Consider the following 22,621-nt stretch of genomic DNA (forward strand, 5'->3'; position numbering starts at 1 on the left):
GAGTCCTCCTCCATTATACACTTGGGCCGCCAAACGCCATCCATTGGACCAATCTCCGGTTACCTACCGTAACAGTTAGTTTCTTCAAAGACAAAGAGATTCCAAGTGGTTGTTGGCTCCGATTGTCACCACCCATTGAGGCTGTCATGGTGTTTCACTAAGACCAAAATTCAGTAGTTGAATGGGTGGGGAGGCATAAACTCATAACTATTGGACCAAATAGGGAAGATGCTCCTATAAAGACGTATAAAAGGTCTTTTTTTAAAGATATTTTTTAATAATTAAAATTTAATATATATAATCACTTAAATTATGTTATTTTTGCCAAAATTATGTCAGACAAATTAATTTGATCGAAAAATAGTAAATCAAATTTTGAATTGGTCTAAATTAATATTATTTTTTATAAAAAATGACTACAATACCCTTATTATATAAAATGACTTATAATTTATATTAATTTTGAGAATCCTAAATTCTAACACTTTTTTTCTTTGTCTTTATAGGATTAGAAGAATTTAAAGTTTTCAAAATTAATATATATATATATATATATATATATATATATAAAATAGGGATATATTTTAGTTATGTTTTATAATAGGGATTTTGTAGTAATTTTTTATAAAAAAATATTAATTTATATCAGTTTAAAATTTAATTTATTAATTTTTTTGCTAAATTGATTTGTCTAGTTTAATTTTAATAAAAATAATACAATTTAATTGATTATATATATTAAATTTTAATTTTCAAAAAATATCTTAAAAAAAAAGACGTTTTTAACATATTTATCTAAGTGGCTTCCAATATCTTTTATAGCTGGACATTACATAAGACAGTGAGAGATTGTTTCGTCCTCTTTTTGGCAACGGGGACACAGGTGTTGTAGGAAATCTCCCGTGAATCTGGGCTAGAACCGGGAGTCGATCATGAAGACACTTTTAAATGAACAGATTGATTTTGTGAGGGAGCTTCATCTTCCAAAGGTTGATCCAAAGGACTTTTTGCTGCATATGGGTTTAACAGAATTTAAGTGGAGGATGTAAGAATAGGTATGCCACTCTATAGCCTGATATTGGATTATATTTTTTTATTATTTAATTTATTTTTAATATATATTATATATATAATTGATCCGGTGACTTTTTTTTTTTTGTGGTTTATGTTATAATTATTGTAGTTACAGAATATTGCTCTGATTGTTACTTGATTTATAATTGTCTTCACTTTGAGCTGGAGGATTACCCTTGTTGTCTTGGCTACATACCCTTTGATCATCAGTGGTCACATTAGCGAGGTCAGAGATACAACCATTTATGTGTTTCTTCTTATCAGCTTAAGCTTTTAGGAAGAGTGGTTATTCGTCTTCTTGATTCTTACTATTGCTTCTTTCTTTGTTTTAGAAACTCTTTATGAAAGGCTTTGGTGGCAACTTGAGCAAAGCATATCTCAAAGCAAACATGTTGGCCGGCGAAGCTCTGAGCAATATGCGAACCGTTAAAGCAGTCTGTTCCGAAGAAAAACTCCTCCAACTATATGCTAAATATGGTACATTCTTTAACTTCATTTTTTTCCTTCAATATGTTATAAGATGAAAATTAGCTAGACTAGGCTTGTAATTTTGTATCTACTAGAGATATAACCGTTAATGTTGCCTTCTCATCAGTTTAAGCTTTTGGGATGAATGGTTTCATGTCAGTACCTTTTTGTAGGTATGGATCTGTAAGTCATTCATGGTTTTAATCATAACCGCGCTGGCCATGGGAGAGACATTGGCAATGGCGCCGGATATGCTGAAAGGAAATCAAATGGCTGCATCAGTTTTTGAAGTGATGGATAGAAGAACAAGTATAAGAAATGATGTTGGAGAAGAGTTGCTTGCAGTTGAAGGAACAATTGAGCTAAAAAATATCCATTTTCGCTACCCTTCAAGGCCTGATGTGGTTATTTTTAATGATTTCAATCTTAGAGTTCCTTCAGGGAAGACTGTGTCTTTCCCAAGGACACAGTGGAAGAGTAATGATTGATGGTAAGATTTTGAACAAACCTTAAATCTTAAATCTTCAATGTGCATGGAGTACCAATGTAGTAGTCTTAGACTGAATTCTTAATAGTGAATTCTTTAAATCGGTACATATCATGAATCTCAGGACCTCTATATGGATTCAGTCAGTAGTCCTGGTTATCATAAATGTGAAAACATTCTTCTAAGTTCTAACAATGATATCATTCATTAAATTCTTGCAGGAAAAGACATCAAGAATCTAAACCTAAAATCTGTTAGGAAACACATTGGTTTTGTGCAACAAGAACCGGTTCTTTTCGCAACATCAATTTATGATAGGAAAAGTATAGGGTACCAACATATGATCTGTCAACTTCTGCCAACTCTTATTTATGTGTTTCATGGAAGTGTGTTCGTAGATGTGTCTAATAATTAATATATTTTAAATACATATATAAAGAGACACATCCAGAAAATATATCTATAAAGACACTTTTATTAAACACAGTTATAAAAAAGACATTTTTATTAGACACATCCACGAACACACTCCCATGAAACACAATTATAAATAAGAGTTGGCAGAAGTTGGCAGATATACTGTTGGTAACGTAGCGGAACCGTTTATGATAATATTCTTTATGGGAAGGAAGGAGCATCTGATTCAGAAATAGTTGAAGCAGCTAAGCTTGCAAATGCTCCATAGCTTTATCAATAGTTTTCCTGAGGGCTACTCCACCAAAGTAGGGGAAAGAGGAGTTCAACTTTCTGGTGGTCAGAAACAAAGGATAGCTATTGCCAGGGCAATCTTGAAAAACCCTGCAATCTTGTTGCTCGATGAAGCCACTAGCGCGCTTGACGCAGAGTCAGAGCGCGTGGTACATCAAGCACTAGAAAAATTGATGCAGAATAGAACAACAGTTATGGTTGCTCATAGGCTATCCACAATAAGAAATGCATATCAAATCTCTGTTGTAAATGATGGAAAGATTGTTGAGCAAGGAACTCATCCAAGTCTAATAGGCTGCGTTTGTTTCCAAGAACAGGACAGGACAAGACATGTGTCAGAGACACAAAATTTTGTGTTTTTGTATTCTGTTTGGCAATAAACTAGAACAAATTATGAAAATTCAATTTATTCTTATTTTTTTCCATCCAAAAAATTTGAGATGAAAAATATAATAATAAAAAATATAATTATGAAAAATTAACAAAAATAATGAAAGAAAAAATAAAAAATAAGTTGTGTCCCTTGTTAGTGTCTCTGTGTCCTTCCTGTCAGGATGGACACAAAATACACTAATTCAGTGTCTCTGGACACATTGTCTCTGTCCATGTCTTCTCTGCCAAACACGATTTTGTGTCTCAGTGTCCCTGTTTCAGTGTCCTGTCTCTGTAAACAAACGCAGCCATAGAGAACAAGAGTGGAGCATATTATAAATTAGTTAGTCTTCAGCAGCAGAATGTACATGAAAACTGTATTTCTATGTTAATTTGATACACTTTGGATTTATAGAAAACTGTATTTCTGGTAGTAATAAAACAAGTTGTTATTACAATCACATTCAAGAGACCTATTAGTATTACACAAATGAAACAGTAAAATGGCAAATCAATTTTTTTTTCTTTCTTCTGCCTTTTCTTTCCCATCTATCTATAAAATAAATATTTTCCATCACTTATTCATCAAGAATCACTCATAAAGTATAGGAGGTTTGGTTAACACCAAAGAAAACTCAATCTATTCAAAGTTTCACTGCTTTCTTGAGTGTCTTGAAGGGTGAACTAAAGAATTTGTTTCCAACAACACTGTGTCTGCCATCCTCAATATCATTTCCTGTTGCAGGCTTCTTCCTAAAGCTTTCTAGACCTTTTCTCATCCCCAGAAACAAAGATGGTGATGATGGTATTCGCCTCAAGATCCGTGCACTCTCTGATCTAACAAGCCTTGCTTGTTTCTCCTTCTTTTCCACCCCTTTAAACCTTGTACTACCATTTATCTTTTCCTTGCTTGCTTCATTTTCTATTCTATCTTCTTCAGCCAGTTGCATCTGCTTCTCTTTAGCATCATTGTCTGAAACTGTCAAGGTCATATGCTCATTCTCATTTGTTTCTTGTGGATCCATGCCTTCTAGAAGCATTTCAAGCCACTTTTCCACATTCCCTTTGCCACGTCTTCTATTTTCTTCACTTTCACTTATTTCTAGCCTCTCAAGTTTCCTTTCAATGGAGTTGTCTTCCTCCAATGCAACAAGTGATCTTTCTTGCTCCTCAAGTTTCTCTTCTGTCATGTTCTTATCTGCTGATGTTTTTTGCTCTTTCTCATGTTCTTCTTTCTCTTTTTCTTCTTTTGCAAGCAATCTATCTTCGCATCCTCTTTGTTCTTCATCCAAAAGAATCCTTAGCTCCTTGTGCAAATGGTTTCTTGGCTTGCTTCCATGCAAATACAGAACAGGTTTTCCATCATCTTCCTTATCCTCAAAAGCGGACGCGTCTATTCTTGTTCTCTTTCTTCCTTGCTCCCATTCATGCCTAATCTCATTATCTAGTTCATCTCTTTGTTTGAACTTCTTGTGAAGCTCTTTCTCTGCAGCATCACAAATTTCCTTCTGCGCTTCAAGTCTAGCCATCAATGCATTACTTGCAGCCTGGTTCAATCTAATCTGTTCCTTATACATGACAGTCCTACAGGACAAAAACAAGTGCAAACATTTCTCTCAGTTTACATATGTGCCTATAGTTTAAAAAGTTTTCAATTAAGTTCCTATACTGGATGAAAAATCGCTATTTTTTTCTAAAAAGTTTAAAAACTAATGAAAATTATTGATTTTCTCCCCTTAGTTTTGGTAGTCTTACTGGTGCATTGTGTCTCTAATCATCTTCTCCAGCATGGTCCTGTAAGAGCACTGAGCCTCTGCTAACCTCCGGCACTTCTCTGCCTTTCGCCGACATTTTATCAGCTCTATTTCTAGGTCCTGAACTATGAGCTTTTCTTCTTCATTCATGAGCTTCATTTCTTTCACTTCATTATCTAGCTTCTGTATCTCTGCTTGAAATCTTGCACTTTCTTCTCTTTGCTTTAGGGAATCTCTAGCCATGACAATGGCATGATAGGGATTTTTACCCAACTGTGGATCTTCATTTTCCTTCAAAATATTTCCCTTGCTTTTTCTTGAAGCTACTGCAAAAGATCATTGGTTTTGCAAATATAAGCTGGTCAGATTTAACTTCAATCTGCACAAAACTCAAATCAAGATACTCTTAACTATCACATTAAGATTGATGTCATATTTACTACCAATAGCAGCAGACATTGGCTTTGGATTCCTATTGTAATCCACTAGGCTTGAAGATAACGCGCTGTAAGATTCTCTTCGTGATTCCCTTTGAGATTCTACAATTGCAGCCGGAGCTAGGCCAATTTCCTCTTTCAATGCAAAGAAATGTTGTGGAAAAGAATGAGAATCCACAATTTGTGAACCATTCAACTCATGATCTTCTCCTTCACAGAACAGAAATGAAAAGCCTCTATGCCTGTTTTGTTTTCAATTTGCACTACAAAAATCAGCAACCATTCCAATCCACTTTGATCTTTGATGGAAAATGAGAATTTAATTTCAAAAAAAAAAGAAAAAGAAAAAAGAATCAACAACCTGAAGTCTGAATTTGAAGAAGTGAAAATAGACAAGAACTGGTTTACAGATACACCTAGTTGGAATTCCCACCATGGGATTAAGAACTCCAGCTTGTTTTTCTTCTTCTTACAAGCTTGCTTCTGCATGATCCTCAGATTGCTTACAACAGTTAATCCCCCTCCTAAGTGTTTCAATCCAGAAAAGAGAAATTAAATTGTTCTTGTGATAAACCTATAATATTCAAATTAGGTGCACCTACACAAAATTATAAACTTCTGAAACTAGTACTTTGTAAAGATCCCCCAAAGCATAAATTCTCAGAAGTAAAAGTAGAATCAGTTAATCTAGAAAAACTAAATAACCTTAAAATAGTAGAGGGAAAAACATAAACACATATTTAGAATAATAAATTATGATAATTCAAAACTTAAACACCCTTATAAAGGTTTTATTGGTACTTGTTTTGAGAGATATATTACTTGAACAAGGAAACCAGTGATCAATGTCCCAAGCCAGTGGAGAGGTTGAATCTGCATGATAATACACGACATTGCCATAGGCATCGACTCGAATCACAGCAGGGTCGAAACCAGCATTCCTAGAATTTAATTAATTCACAAGAACACCAGAACCAGATTTATTTTTTCCCTTTGCTTATAAAAAAATCTAAAGCAAAATTGTTCATACTATAAATTGAAGTTCCTAATCCTACCCAAGATGGTTGAGCTGCTTCCACAAGAGACTGGCAAAGATCTTAGGCTTTGTAGTTGGCTTCGCCTTTGGATCGATAACCGCAAACATCTTATCCAAATCCCTTGCTCTCTCAGCCTAAAAATAACCTCAGAAAACAAGATTATTAGAAATATGATTGAATCAATTAGGCAATTAGATATTACTTACCAATTGGTTATCTCATATGCTTATATAAGGCTTGCAATCACTTCTAATTGTTAATTGGTTTTCTCTGATTACCATGGATCTCAAGTTTCCTCAACAAAAAACAAATAATTTCAAGATACATGACATAGCTGAACTCAACTAACAACACCCTCAAAAAAACAAAAGAAGTTAACTACATAAGCATGACCCAGAATTCAAATTCCCATAAAAGTTATAGATCTTTACAGTAAATCCAATCAAAATGATGAAGGGCATGGATCCATTCGCTTACCTCATGTTCCTTCAAAGCATAAGGTAAGAAAGTGAAGGGAGGGCCATGGCTGAAAGGAGTTAAATCCTTATTGCGGCAGAGCTTTGCATAGGCTTTTGGGTACCCAAGATTCTCACTAACAACCATTTCTTCTTTGGTGAATCCATAATCTTCTTCTGCCATTTGGGGTTTCTTATGATGATGAAGTTATGGTGTAAGATGCAGGGGAATGAAACAGAGGAGACTCTGTTTTTGTTTATTCATAGGAGCTTTTCTAACGGTCGAATTGATTTCATTTTCACTTATTGGTTTGGTTGGTGTAAAGTTCAATTGGTTTTAATTTTTGGAGATTTCAAATTTTAAACCAATATAATATAAGTATAATAAGAGTAATTAATAAGTTTAATTACACTTTTGAATCACAACCATACAATCAATTTTTTCCTTTAGTTTTTTTTTATTTACAAAAATAATATTCTAAATCGTTGTTTACGATTTAAATTTGTTTGTTTGAATAATTATTTAAATAATAAATATTAAAAATAATTAATTTTTATCGACAATTTTGAGAAAAATGATCTAATATGATAGTAAATAAAATCAATAGTTTTATAATTGAGATTTAAAATTATCAAAGGTGATTAATTACTTAAAAGACCACATGATTTTTTCTTTTTTAATTTGAGTTATTCATGTAAAGTATAAGGGCTTAGGTTTGTTTATCTTAACCTTGAATAAACTCTCTTCTCTTAATGAATGTTTCCTATTTTTTATTTCAATATTTTTTTATAATTAAAATATCAAAAATACTAGAAAGAAAGAAACAGTCCAAACTTATCTTATTTAGTATTTATTAATTATCGTTATAATTAATAAATACTAAATAAAATAAATTTTAGCTGTTTTAATTAAGTTTCTATACTTTTTTCTTTTAATTGAGTTCTTGCACCAATTTTTTTAAATTAGGTTCTTACAATCAATTTTTTTTTAGTTGGGTCTCTATATAGGTAAGTCAGTTATTGTCAAGATGTACCTAATTAAAAAAAAAATTGGTACAGAGACCCAATTAAAAGAAAAAAAGTATAAAGATAAAAGATCTAATTGAAAATTTTGCGAAATTATAGGGACCAATAGAGTAATTAAATCTTAAAAAATAAAAAATAAAAAATAAAAAAAATAACTGCAATCCAGAAACAAAAATAGAACAAAAACAAGAACAAAAATTAGAGAAGGTGGTTGCAATAACAGCAGCGATGTAGGGAGGGGAGCAGCTCGGCGGCGACCTCCTTCAGCCTCGACAGAAACCGCTGCAGGATTTGTGATGAATTTGAAAATTTGGGATTCTGATGAATAAGAAAAAGAATTAGGAACTTGAATCTTAACTTACATGTGATGGCAGTGACGGGGGAGTTGCGTGGTGGTGGACTGGTGGTGGTAGTGAAACTGAATAACGGAGAGTAAGAAAGGAAGGAGAAAGGAGGCACAACAGTGATGCTGAAAACGCAAGGAATACGACGACCACCACCACCACCAGCACCTCCCCAACGACGACGAAGAACAAGAGGCGAGGGCGAGGACCAGGTGCGGTGAGATAAGATGAGGCGAGGGCGAGACGCGGTGAAACAAGGGCAAAGGGAAAAGCGAGGTGAGAGCGAGAGCGAGGGCAAGAACGTCCACGACGGAGACAACGACGACGAGACTTTCTTCTCTCTTTCTTTCTCTGTGAGTTTCTGTTTCTTTCTCTTGTGATATATTGAAAGGTAAATTTTTTTAAAACACGATTTTAATATTAAATAAAACGTTGGGAGCGATTTTAAATAAAAAATAAGATTACGAACAATTTTGATTTTGATCCTATAGTTTAGATACCAAAATAATAGTGATCCCTTCAAAATATGATAACTTAAGTGTAACAACTACATGTGGTAGTTGTTGTCATGTGAGTGTAACGAGCAAATTGGATGAAAAGGTTGGTGACCCACATCAATGACTATTTGGTAACAATAATGCAACTATAGTTTTAAATATGTTCAATTTGTTAGGAGTTAGGACCGACATTAACTTTAAGAAGCTAATCACATTTGGAAAAAAAAATTAACCTTGAGGGAATTTTTTTTTTTTCTGGCGCCCTAAAGTTGGGACAAAAGATTGTAGTGGCCGTTTAATTCAAGGAGTATTATAAAATAGGTTTAATTATTCTATCGATTCTTATAATTTCATCAAATTTTTAATTAAGTATTTATATTTTTTTATTAATTTATCTCTATACTATTTTTAATTTTGTAATCATATTTTTTTATATTAAAAATATTAAAATTAACATAATATTTTTACTAAAATACACACGGTCAAAAATTTAATTAAATTTTTAATTATAAATATCTTTAATTTGTAAAAAAATATTCAGTTAACTCTAATATTTTTTACACTAGAAATAACTTAATAACAAAATTAAAGTAATATAAAAATCTAAATTAAAAAAAATATATAGAGACTTAATTAAAATTTTAGTAAAACTATAAGTATCAACAGAATAATTAAACCTATAAAATATAATAAAAAGAAGAGAAAGAAGAGTGATTCCGGTGACTGTAATAGTAGTTGTTAAATCATAAAACAAAAAGAAAGATATGAAGATTCACGTATAATTATTTTTATTAGAAATTGATAGTTAAAAATTATTAGATGATAAATTAATAATTTAATTAAATTTATCGATTTTTAAATATTAATTTTATATGAAGATAATTGTGTAGAAATTTTTACCAAAAAAAAAATAATGAGATAAAATTTATAAACACTAAAAATAATGCCAAATTATTTTAACAACAAAACTCTTATAATAATTTTAATTGTCTAGTATTTTTATTTAAAAAATAAAATAAAATTAATTCTTCCTTTTCTTTTTCTTTTATATTTAATCGATTTTTGTTAAGAGATACTCTAAGTTTGAACATATCAGTAGAGAAAAAAACAAAACAGAACAAAAAAGTTGTGTTTGTTTAGATACATGAGACATTGAGACTAAAAAAACACAAAATTATATTTAGCATATGAAATAAAGATAAAAATATTATATTCAGAAATATTAAATTAGTTATTTTGTGTTATTTTTGATAAAAAAAATACAAAAATACTAACAATAAGCACAATTTATCTTTTACATTTTTTTTCTAATTCTCATAATTTTTTTTAACTTTTTTTACTATATTTCTTTTTTCGAATTTTTATATAAAAAAATAAAAATAAATTAAATTTTTTTAATTTTTTTAATTTATCATCGAATAAAATATAAAAATATTAATTTTTTATTTTATTTTCAATATCTTATCGTATATATATATTTTTTTAATCAAATGGCAACCTAAAAAGATCTTTTCAGCAAAAAATACACCCCAAAACATAACCCAAATTGCAGGTGTTATTCCTCCAAGGGAATGAGTGTAATTGTCAATCTTTCTTTTATTGGAGATTCATATAATCTTATCTATCTATCTATAACTATATACGTGTATGCTTGAAAAACCAAACTCAGAAACTGCTTAGACTATTACAGTATATAACAAATTTGGATGAAGTACTACGTATCAATATTAGTGTATATATAGTTATAGTTATTAATATATCTACTTAATATACTAAAACTGGGTTTTCCCCCGACTGCTAAAGGTGACGTGTCGATCTCTCATGCATCCGTTTTCCCTCCAAAACGAAATTTTTTTTTCTATTCTAAATTATTTTATTGCAATTATATTATAATTAATACTAAATGAATAGTATATAATTATACTAATTTAGTAACATATCTTTATTATAATTATATCAAATTAATATTTAATGCACTATTAAACTACTTATCAATTATCAATTATAAATACTTTTAATAATTTTAATGATAATAATAATATCAATAATAGTAATAATAATCTTTGTTACCCGTATATCAAATAATTTTTCTAAATTATTTTATAAAAAAGATCTTTAATATAATTATATTATAATTACTGCTAAATAAATAATATATAATTATACTAATTTAGCAACATATCTTCATTATAATTATATCAAATCAATATTTAATGCATTGTTAAACTACTTATCAGTTATTAATTAAAAATACTTTTAATAATTTTAATGATAATAATAATATCAATAATAGTAATAATAATAATAAAAAATATTTGTTATCCGATTCAAATAATTTTTCTAAATTATTTTATAAAAAAGATTTTTAATATTAGTATATTGTAATTAATATTTAATTAATAATATATAATTATACTAATTTAAAAATATATTTTCATTATAATTGTATCAAATCAAAATTTAATACACTACTAAACTACTTATCAATTATCAATTAAAAATACTTTTTATTCAAATTATATTCCGTTAAATTATTTTTGATACATAACAAAGATTAGGAACATATGTTCATTATACTAATTGATTATGGTTAATAATTTCATTAAAATTATTCATTATTGTTCCTAACTGTATTCATCATATATTTCAATCTATTTTGATTCACATTCAAATTATTGTACTAATCTTCGTTCAGGGATATGATGAAATTAATATATAATTATACTAATTTAGGAATATATATTCATTATAATTGTATCAAATCAATATTTAATGCATTATTAAAAAATTACCTTAATAATAGGTAATTTACATATTTATTTTTATTTTACTAAAGTCTATATATAGTGTTTTCCTGTTGTACACGAATCTAAATTTGAGAGTCAATTCATAATTTTATATTTAGTGTTTTTTTTACTACTTCATAGAATAAGAATGTATTCTTCGTTTTTTATTGAAGTTGATCCTTTTAAAGTACAATTTATAATTTTTTATAATATTTTTCATATACTCATTATATGATATTATTCTTTTAATAATTTTTTATTTGTTGTTATTCTAAGTTATTCTTATCGTCTAATATTTCAGTTCGATTGTCTTTTGCCACAATCGTTTATAATGCATCACATCCATGAAATACCTCATCGAGTTGTCTTCACTGATTCGGGTTCCAACTACATGGATGTAAGTGTTCAAAGAAGAGGCAATAGTCTCTACTTTACCGAAGGATGGTTGGATCTACTCACCTATTATGACCAACCCAATGGAATGTGGTTAAAGTTAGATTTCTTAAGAGGAGCTCGATTTTTGATTGAGGAATTGCATCCACGGAACTTTATAGGGCAAGTTCAAGTTCCATCCCCTCCATGCTTTTTACGTCTGCCTGAAAATCTTCGAAGTGGAGCACATAATGAAATTGAATTCCCTCAGTTTCAGTTCAGTTTTGCTAAATTCGTGACAAATTCAGATATGCAATTTCAACGATTGGTAATATATTTAAAATTTCTTAGTTTAAACTGTTCATTATTAGAATAATTTTTTAACATATTTTGATTTTTTTTTTCAAAAATTACCAACTTTCTTTTGCATGCATGCAATGCCATTGAGGGGAATAAGAGTTAGTTTGGTTTCTCGGTGTGGCAATTCTATACCTTGCCACATTGCATGGATAGCGGATGATGAAGCTTATCTAACAAGAGGATGGTCTGAGTTTGCACGAATTCTAAATATTGAAACTTACGATGTTATTTCAGTTGGTTGTCGTTACACGAATGATTCTATACTATACGTGACTAAGAACTAGAATAGGTTCAATATTGTTTAGGTAATTTGGTTTTACTATTAGTATTTGATTAAATTATAATTATAGAATTTTAAATTATTGCATCAATTTATATATTATGATTATTTTTTGTAGATGTGCTATTTTTAAATAATTTAATACAATGAAGTAGTGTCCAATATTATTAAGTTTATTTTTATCCTTTATTTCTTTATTTGTATTTTCATTATATTTGACACAAAATAAACCTACACATATATTAAATCGTTGACCTAAAGACAATTTATTTGTCAATAAAAACAAATTTTATTTATAATTGGAATAAAATTTATTTACCAATAATCGATGGCAAAAGTTGAAATTCACCCGTGTTTTAAATTGTAATTTATCGAGAATTTATTTAAGACAGCACGTGATAACATATTTTGAAAATAAGATAAATTATAATGTTAAGATAATTTTATATTTATAATTATTGTTTTAGATAATTATAATAAATTTAGATAATATAAAAATGCAATATAATCGAATATAAAATAAATCTAATCGAATTTTATATTGTTTTATATTACTTATTTCCCTAATAATTTTAATTTTACATTTTAAATTGAAATTCTAATTATAATATTAATTTTAGAGAAATTTAATTAACCATATAGAAAATAATATACTAACAGTTTTAGTATATTATCTATGGCAAGCGAAATGATTTCGTCAGATTTTTTATTAAAATTGAAATTATAAATTGTTTAAAAAAAGGTTTATTAATAAAATTACTAATAGTCATATTTTTATACACATGATATATGTTTTTTATATATTATTTTAAAAATATAATGAAACATGAATAATGAATGAGTATGTTATTTTTTTTGACTAGCTAATTAATACAAAATTGAGTACCCTTTTTTATTCGATTGAGGTCATATTCTGATTGGTGAAAGTTACAATCACCTTAATTAAATCCTGTCTTTGTGCCTTAACTTATACAGGTAGTAATATGTTACATATTATTTGGTATATCTAAGTAATTATTTCCCATAGTGGAGATGTAAAAAATCATATTAAGATTTATTACCAAATAATTAGTTGATGAATAATAGTAGATTATATTATTTTGGGAAAGTATTTTCATTATAATTATATCAAATCAATATTTAATTATGATAAAATATGTTAATTATAATTATATCATAGAATTATAATAATTACGATATTTATGTTATATATTTTAATTATTTATGTACGTAAATAAAATAGAAATCAATCAAATTAAATTATCACGGTAAATAATATGTTGTATATTCTTACGATAAATAATTCGTAGATAAAATTTAAATTACACCCGTGTCATATAATCATAATTTATTAATTAGTATAAAATAAAATTAGTAATAATCTAAATAATTATATCTTAACAAAAATATAATTTGAAGTAATAGAATATTTTGTTAAAGGTAAATCAAATGAATAAGATTGAAAATTATATACCAATGAATAAGATTGAATAAATCAATGATTTTGTACTTTAATTAAGTAATTAATGCACGTGATAATTTTGTACTTTAATTTCGATAATGATTTGTAATAAAATCATTGATTAATTACGATAATGATTTGTAATAAAATTATAATTTCGATAATGCTTTTATTACATTTGCTAATACACGTTCATTATTTAGTAAATCAATAATTTTGTACTTTAATATTTTGACAATTATTACTTAATTAACCAGTTAATTGAATTAATAATAACAATTTTCAATTTCAAATTTTGTATATTAAGTAATTATTAAAAACTGGGTAATAACGATTTACACAAAAAAAATCATTGATAATTCAATTAATCATAAAAAAAATAATATAATAACGGTTTTAGTATATTATTTAGGGCAAGATAAATTATTTTCTCAAATTAAATTTTATATAATTATAGTAAATCTCTATAATTAAAACAATATAAAACTGCTTCATATATAATAATAATATTATACATATAAAATTAAAATTGAAATTAAGATTAACAAAATAATTTAAATATTATTGCAAAATCATATCGTTTATTTAAATTTAATGTCTATTTTAAAAATAATTTTAATTTAATAAATATATGTATTAGATTATATACACGGGTAATAATTGATTTTAAATTAAATAAATAAATAGTTTAGTAATATTTAAAAAAGATAATTTTAATTTAATAAATATTTATTACCCGTGAAATAATTTCAAAATAATCGCAGTGTCTTATCAACATAGTAATAAAATAATTTAAAATCATAATTTTTTTTTGAAAACTATTATTTTATTATATGAAATTGAAATTGAAATTTAATAATTTCTATTTATATAATTTTTTTCTATTAGTATCAAGTATTTCCATTAAAAATTCATATCATTTGTAATTAGTGTGTATATATATATATAAGTCGTAATAGTCAATTATTATTAACTTAGGACAGCTATTTATTAATTTGTTGTTTATCAAATCTCTGTTAGTCTGATTTTATATACCCAATATGTCTAAATAGGCTGAATTACAAATTTTCTCACTGACCTCTTCTATCCACACATGATTTGAGAAGCCTGATTGCTCAAACAGAGTTCAACGTCTCAGTTCTTAATTAAACTCACACTTGGTAGCATTAAATTAAATGAAATGAATTTGGCTAATTGTGCTGCCTATTATTCAAATCATCAATGTTAGGTATTTAGATACATGAAAAGTGGGCCCATCAGCAGGCCGTTATTACTTAGATACATGTTAGGCACGTTAATTTTAAAATTCACATGAATATTGTTTTAATATATTAAAATTTTAATGTGTCTAATATAAATGAATCTTGCTATAAATATAATATGTTTTAATATATAAAACATGCTATTTTGATAAATGGATCAAATGGTAAATTGGTATATGTCTAATTTGAAAATATATCATAGAAAAAAGAGGTTTATACTAGAACAGTTCATTTTTTATTCTATTGAATCTGTAAAACACGGGCATGTGTATCTGGCATGTTATTTTAACAGCAGCAACTAGAAAATTACACTATGTGGAAAGCGTTGCATGGTTTGTAATGAATTATTTAAGTGGTTGGTGCACGAAAATGCAATAACACTTTTGCAATCCCGCACAACTAACCAGCAAGTGCACTGGGTCGTCCAAGTAATACCTTGCGTGAGCAAGGGTCGATCCCACGGAGATTGTCGGCTTGAAGCAAGCTATGGTTATCTTGTAAATCTTAGTCAGGATATCAGAAATTATCAGGATTGATTGTAAAAAGCAAAAGAACATAAAAAGGGTACTTGTTTTGCAGTAATAGGGAATAGGCTGAGGCTTTGGAGATGCTCCATCTTCCGAATCTCTGCTTTCCTACTGTCTTCTTCATCAAACACGCAAGGCTCCTTCCATGGCAAGCTGTATGTAGGGTTTCACCATTGTCAGTGGCTACCTCCCATCCTCTCAGTGAAAATACGTCCCTGATGCTCTGTCACAGCATAGGCTAATCATCTGTCGGTTCTCAATCAGGCCGGAATAGAATCCAGTGATTCTTTTGCGTCTGTCACTAACGCCCCACCTTCAGGAGTTTGAAGCACGTCACAGTCATCCAGTCATTGAATCCTACTCAGAATACCACAGACAAGGTTTAGACCTTCCGGATTCTCTTGAATGCCGCCATCAGTTCTAGCTTATACCACGAAGATTCCGATTAAAGAACCCAAGAGATATCTACTTAATCTAAGATAGAACGGAGGTGGTTGTCAGTCACACGTTCATAGTTTGAGAATATGATGAGTGTCACAGATCATCACATTCATCCGGGTTAAGAGCAAGTGATATCTTAGAATGGAAGCAAGCATGATTGAATAAGAAACAGTAGTAATTGCATTAATCCATCAAGACACAGCAGAGCTCCTCACCCCCAACCATGGGGTTTAGAGGCTCATGCTGTGGAAGGTACACAATGAGACGTCTAAAATGTTATGAGGTCATCAGGTACGGATACAATGTCAAAAGATCCTATAAATAGTAAACTAGTATCCTATGGTTTACAGAAATGAGTAAATGACAGAAAAATCCACTTCCGGGCCCACTTGGTGTGTGCTTGGGCTGAGCAATGAAGAAATTTCGTGTAGAGACCTTTTCTGGAGTTAAACGCCAGCTTTCATGCCAGTTTGGGCGTTTAACTCCAAGTTTTATGCCAGTTCCGGCGTTTAACGCCGGAATTTCTGAGGCCGAATTGCTACGCAGGTTTGGGCCATCAAATCTTGGGCAAAGTATGAACTATTATATATTGCTGGAAAGCCCAGGATGTCTACTTTCCAACGCCGTTGAGAGCGCGCCAATTGGGCTTCTGTAGCTCCAGAAAATCCACTTCGAGTGCAGGGAGGTCAGAATCCAACAGCATCTGCAGTCCTTTTCAGTCTCTGGATCAGATTTTTGCTCAGAACCTTCAATTTCAGTCAGAAAATACCTGAAATCACAGAAAAACACACAAGCTCATAGTAAAGTCCAGAAAAGTGAATTTTAACTAAAAACTAATAAAAATATACTAAGAACTCAACTAAAACTACCAAAAACATACTAAAAATAATGCCAAAAAGCGTATAAATTATCCGCTCATCACAACACCAAACTTAAACTGTTGCTTGTCCCCAAGCAACTGAAAATTAAAATAGGATAAAAAGAAGAGAATATACTATAGATTCCAAAATATCAAAGAAACATAGCTCCAATTAGATGAGCGGGACTAGTAGCTTTTTGCCTCCGAACAGTTTTGGCATCTCACTCTATCCCTTGAAGTTCAGAATGATTGGCATCTATGAGAACTCAGAACTCAGATAGTGTTATTGATTCTCCTAGTTAAGTATGATGATTCTTGAACATAGCTACTTTATTGAGTCTTGGCTGTGGCCCAAAGCACTCTGTCTTCCAGTATTACCACCGGATACATACATGCCACAGACACATAATTGGGTGAACCTTTTTAGATTGTGACTCAGCTTTGCTAAAGTCCCCAATTAGAGGTGTCCAGAGTTCTTAAGCACACTCTTATTGCCTTGGATCACAACTTTATTCCTTTCTTTTTTTTTTTCGAAATTTTTTTTTTGTGTTCACTGCTTTTTCTTGCTTCAAGAATCAATTTGATGATTTTTCAGATCCTCAATAACAGTTCTCTTTCTCCTCATTCTTTCAAGAGCCAACAATTTTAACATTCTCAAAACAACAAGTTCAAAAGACATATGCACTGTTCAAGCATTCATTCAGAAAACAAAAAGTATTGTCACCACATCAAACTAATTCAACTAGTTTCAGAGATTAATTTTGAAATCCTGTACTTCTTGTTCTTTTGTGATTAAAGCATTTTTCATTTAAGAGAGGTGATGGATTCATAGGACATTCATAACTTTAAGGCATAAACTTTAAATCTTATTAATTATGAACTAAGAACAAGACTCAAAAATAAATAGAAGATTAAACTAGAAAATAAAAGAAAAACGCAAAAATAGGCTCATAATGATAGAGGTTTTCACAGAGTTAGGACTCAACAACCTTGATTTTGAGAAGTGGATGCTCCCTCAGCTTGAGAGGAGAGCTTTTGGCGTTTCATCTCTTGAATTTCACGCCCCTGCTTCTCTTGTTCCTTCAGCAATTTGCAGAGCATGCAGTTTTGATTCTGCTGTTCTTCCTTCAGTTGCTCCATAGTCTCTTGCAACTTGTTAATAGATGCTTCTAGGTTGGCCCAGTAGCCAATTTCAGGGAATTCAGGGAGGAACTCATGCGCCCTCCTTTTGATAGAGTTGTCTTGCACTTGTCCTTCCATTGACTTCTTGGTGATTGGATGTTCAATGGGTATGAACTCATCTACTCCCATCTTCACCCCAGCCTCTTTACAGAGCAAGGAGATCAAGCTTGGGTAAGCCAATTTGGCTTCAGTGGAATTCTTATTTGCAATTGTGTAGATCTCACAAGCAATCACATGATGCACCTCCACTTCTCTTCCAAGCATAATGCAATGAATCATCACTGCTCTCTTGATGGTGACCTCAGAACTGTTGCTAGTGGACAATATGGAACGCCCAATAAAGTCTAGCCAACCTCTTGCAATTGGTTTGAGGTCTCCCCTCTTGAGTTGGTTTGGGACACCCTTTGAATTGGTTATCCACTTAGTTCCAGGGAGGCATATGTCCTCTAGAACTTGATCCAACCCTTTATCTACTCTCACCATCCTCCTATTAAAGGAGTCAGGATCATCTTGCAGTTGAGGCAACTTGAAGATTTCTCTTATTTTGTCCAGATGGAAGTACATAACTTTCCCTCTGACCATGGTTCTGTAGGTATGGTAAGCGGTTCCAGTCATTCTCTGCTTATCTGTCAGCCACAGATTGGAGTAGAATTCCTGAACCATGTTCCCTCCAACCTTTGTCTCAGGATTGGTTAGAACTTCCCATCCTCTGTTTCGAATTTGCTCTTGGATCCCCGGATATTCATCTTCTTTCAGATCAAATTTCACTTCCGGGATCACTGACCTCAGACCCATTATTTTGTGATAATGGTCTTCATGTTCTTTGGTTAAGAACTTCTCTTGATTCCAAAGATTCTTTGGATTAGTCTCTTTCTTGCCTCTTAAATTGGTTTGTTTTCCCTTAGGAGCCATGATATTGATGAATCTTGGCTTAGTGATCACGGAAAAGCACACCAAACTTAGAGGTTTGCTTGTCCTCAAGCAAAAGAAAAGAAAGAAGAGAGAGAGAGAAAGAGGAAATTCGAATGGTGTGGGCAAAGGGGGTTCCAAACGTGAATTTATAAGGGAGGGGAGAAGAGATTTCGAAAAAATAAAAATTAGAAAGAAGATTTGAGAAGATATGGAGAGAAATTGAGAAAAGGGTGAGTTTTTGAAGAAGATTTGGGATTAATTTGAAATAGATTTGAAGAATGGTTTTGATTTGTGAATATTTGAAAGTGAATGATGAAAGGTTGAAGTGCATTTATGTAGAAGAGTATGGTTAAAAAGAGGAAAGTTTGAAAAAAATTGAGTTGAAAACAAAAATGTGGTCCCCCCACCTTTCTGGCGTTAAACGCCCAGAATGGCACCCATTCTGGCGTTTAACGCCCATTTGCTACCCTTTTTGGGCGTTTAACGCCCAGCCAGGTGCCCTGGCTGGCGTTAAACGCCAGAAATCCTTTGTCACTGGGCGTTTTTCAGAACGCCCAGGATGCTGCACACCTAGCGTTAAACGCCCAGAATGGTGCCCATTCTGGCGTTTAACGCCCAAAATGGCACCATTTCTGGCGTTAAACGCCCAGAATGGTACCCATTCTGGCGTTTAACGCCCAAAATGCCCCTTACTGGCGTTTTTTCGCCAGTAAGCTCATTTTCTCTGCTTTTTGAGCTGAATCCTTCTGTAACTCTGTGAATTCCTTCATTTTTGATACTTGCCTCTGTAAGAACTAATCATATACCTTCCTAATGACTGGGTTGCCTCCCAGCAAGCGCTTCTTTACTGTCTTTAGCTGGACTTCTGCTAAGAATCACTCAAGTCTCAGTCTTGAGCATTCCTGCTCAAAATTGCTTTCAAGATAATGCTTGATTTTTTGTCCATTAACAATGAACTTCTTGTCAGAATCAATATCCTGAAGCTCAACATATCCATATGGTGATACTCCTGTAATCACATACGGACCCCTCCACCGGGATTTGAGTTTTCCTGGAAACAATTTGAGCCTGGAGTTGAAGAGCAGAACTTTTTGTCCTGGCTCAAAGACTCTGGTTGACAATCTCTTGTCATGCCACTTCTTTGCCTTTTCCTTATAAATTTTTGCATTTTCAAAGGCATTGAGTCTGAACTCCTCTAGCTCATTTAACTGGAGCAATCTTTTTTCACCAGCTAACTGAGCATCCATGTTTAGGAATCTGGTTGCCCAGTAGGCTTTATGTTCCAATTCCACAGGCAAATGACAGGCCTTCCCATACACCAGTTGGTATGGAGAGGTGCCTATAGGAGTCTTGAATGCTGTTCTGTATGCCCACAGAGCATCATCCAAGCTCTTTGCCCAATCCTTTCTTCGGGCTATCACAGTCCGTTCTAGGATTCTTTTTAGCTCTCTGTTAGAGACTTCAGCTTGCCCATTTGTCTGTGGATGATACGGAGTTGCCACTTTATGGCTGATTCCATATCTAACCATAGCAGAGTATAGCTGTTTGTTGCAGAAATGAGAGCCCCCATCACTGATTAGTACTCTGGGAACACCAAATCTGCTGAAGATGTGTTTCTGGAGGAACTTTAGCACGGTCTTAGTATCATTAGTGGGTGTAGCAATTGCTTCTACCCATTTAGATACATAGTCCACTGCCACCAGAATGTAAGTGTTTGAGTATGATGGTGGGAATAGACCCATGAAGTCAATTCCCCAAACATCAAACAATTCTATCTCTAATATCCCTTGTTGAGGCATGGCGTATCCGTGAGGCAGGTTACCAGCTCTTTGGCAACTGTCACAGTTACGCACAAACTCTCGGAAATCTTTATAGAGAGTAGGCCAGTAGAAGCCACACTGGAGGACTTTAGTGGCTGTTCGCTCACTTCCAAAATGTCCTCCATACTGTGATCCATGGCAATGCCATAAGATCCTTTGTGCTTCTTCTCTGGGTACACATCTGCGGATCACTCCGTCAGCACATCTCTTAAAGAGATATGGCTCATCCCAGAGGTAGTACTTGGCATCTGAAATTAATTTCTTTCTTTGCACATTGCTGTACTCCTTGGGTATGAACCTCACAGCTTTATAGTTTGCCATATCTGCAAACCATGGAGCTTCCTGAATGGCAAAGAGTTGCTCATCTGGGAAAGTCTCAGAGATCTCAGTAGAAGGGAGGGACGCCCCAGCTACTGGTTCTATTCGGGACAGATGATCAGCTACTTGATTCTCTGTCCCTTTTCTGTCTCTTATTTCTATATCAAACTCTTGCAGAAGCAACACCCATCTGATAAGCCTGGGTTTTGAATCCTGCTTTGTGAGTAAGTACTTAAGAGCAGCATGGTCAGTGTACACAATCACCTTTGATCCCACTAGGTAGGATCTAAACTTGTCAATGGCATAAACCACTGCAAGTAATTCTTTTTCTGTGGTTGTGTAATTCTTCTGTGCATCATTTAGAACACGGCTAGCATAGTAAATGACATGCAGAAGTTTGTCATGCCTCTGTCCCAACACTGCACCAATGGCATAATCACTGGCATCACACATTAATTCAAATGGTAATGCCCAATCTGGTGCAGAGATGACTGGTGCTGTGACCAGTTTAGCTTTCAGGGTCTCAAATGCCTGTAGACACTGTGTATCAAACACAAATGGTGTGTCAGCAGCTAACAGGTTACTTAAAGGTTTTGCAATTTTCGAAAAATCCTTTATAAACCTTCTGTAAAATCCTGCATGCCCCAGAAAGCTTCTGATTGCCTTAACATTGGCAGGTGGTGGTAATTTTTCAATTACCTCTACCTTTGCCTTATCCACCTCTATTCCCCTGCTTGAAATTTTGTGCCCAAGGACAATTCCTTCAGTCACCATAAAGTGACATTTCTCCCAGTTTAAAACCAGGTTAGTCTCTTGGCATCTTTTCAGGACAAGTGATAGGTGGTTAAGACAGGAGCTGAATGAGTCTCCATATACTGAAAAGTCGTCCATGAAGACTTCCAGAAATTTCTCTACCATGTCTGAGAAGATAGAGAGCATACACCTCTGAAAGGTTGCAGGTGCATTGCACAGACCAAAAGGCATCCTCCTATAGGCAAACACGCCAGAAGGGCAGGTAAATGCTGTTTTCTCTTGGTCCTGGGGATCTACTGCAATTTGGTTGTAGCCTGAATATCCATCCAAAAAGCAGTAATAGTCATGACCAGCTAGTCTTTCTAGCATTTGGTCTATGAATGGTAAAGGAAAATGATCCTTTCTAGTGGCTGTATTGAGCCTTCTGTAGTCAATACACATACGCCACCCTGTGACTGTCCTTGTAGGAACCAGTTCATTTTTTTCATTATGAACCACTGTCATGCCTCCCTTTTTGGGAACAACTTGAACAGGGCTCACCCAGGGGCTATCAGAAATAGGATAAATAATCCCAGCCTCTAGTAATTTAGTGACCTCTTTCTGCACCACCTCCTTCATGGCTGGATTT

General features: G+C 32.2%; 1 protein-coding gene and 1 pseudogene across 1 annotated transcript; one reads left to right on the plus strand and one right to left on the minus strand.

The window, feature by feature from the left end:
- Window positions 1-932: 932 nt before the first annotated feature.
- LOC130948301 (ABC transporter B family member 10-like) lies at window positions 933-3,506 on the plus strand (annotated as a pseudogene).
- A 47-nt stretch (window positions 3,507-3,553) lies between these two features.
- LOC130951308 (uncharacterized) lies at window positions 3,554-7,023 on the minus strand. The gene is made up of 7 exons (XM_057879961.1): window positions 6,815-7,023; window positions 6,356-6,471; window positions 6,123-6,241; window positions 5,662-5,824; window positions 5,307-5,542; window positions 4,865-5,189; window positions 3,554-4,693 (listed from the first exon to the last, which is right to left on the minus strand). Exons 1-7 carry the CDS (start codon window positions 6,974-6,976, stop codon window positions 3,754-3,756), a joined length of 2,061 nt encoding a protein of 686 aa, XP_057735944.1. The 5' UTR covers window positions 6,977-7,023; the 3' UTR covers window positions 3,554-3,753.
- Between the last annotated feature and the right edge of the window lie 15,598 nt (window positions 7,024-22,621).

The sequence above is a fragment of the Arachis stenosperma genome, chromosome 9 (genome assembly GCF_014773155.1).
Source record: "Arachis stenosperma cultivar V10309 chromosome 9, arast.V10309.gnm1.PFL2, whole genome shotgun sequence".
Taxonomy (NCBI): Eukaryota; Viridiplantae; Streptophyta; class Magnoliopsida; order Fabales; family Fabaceae; genus Arachis; species Arachis stenosperma.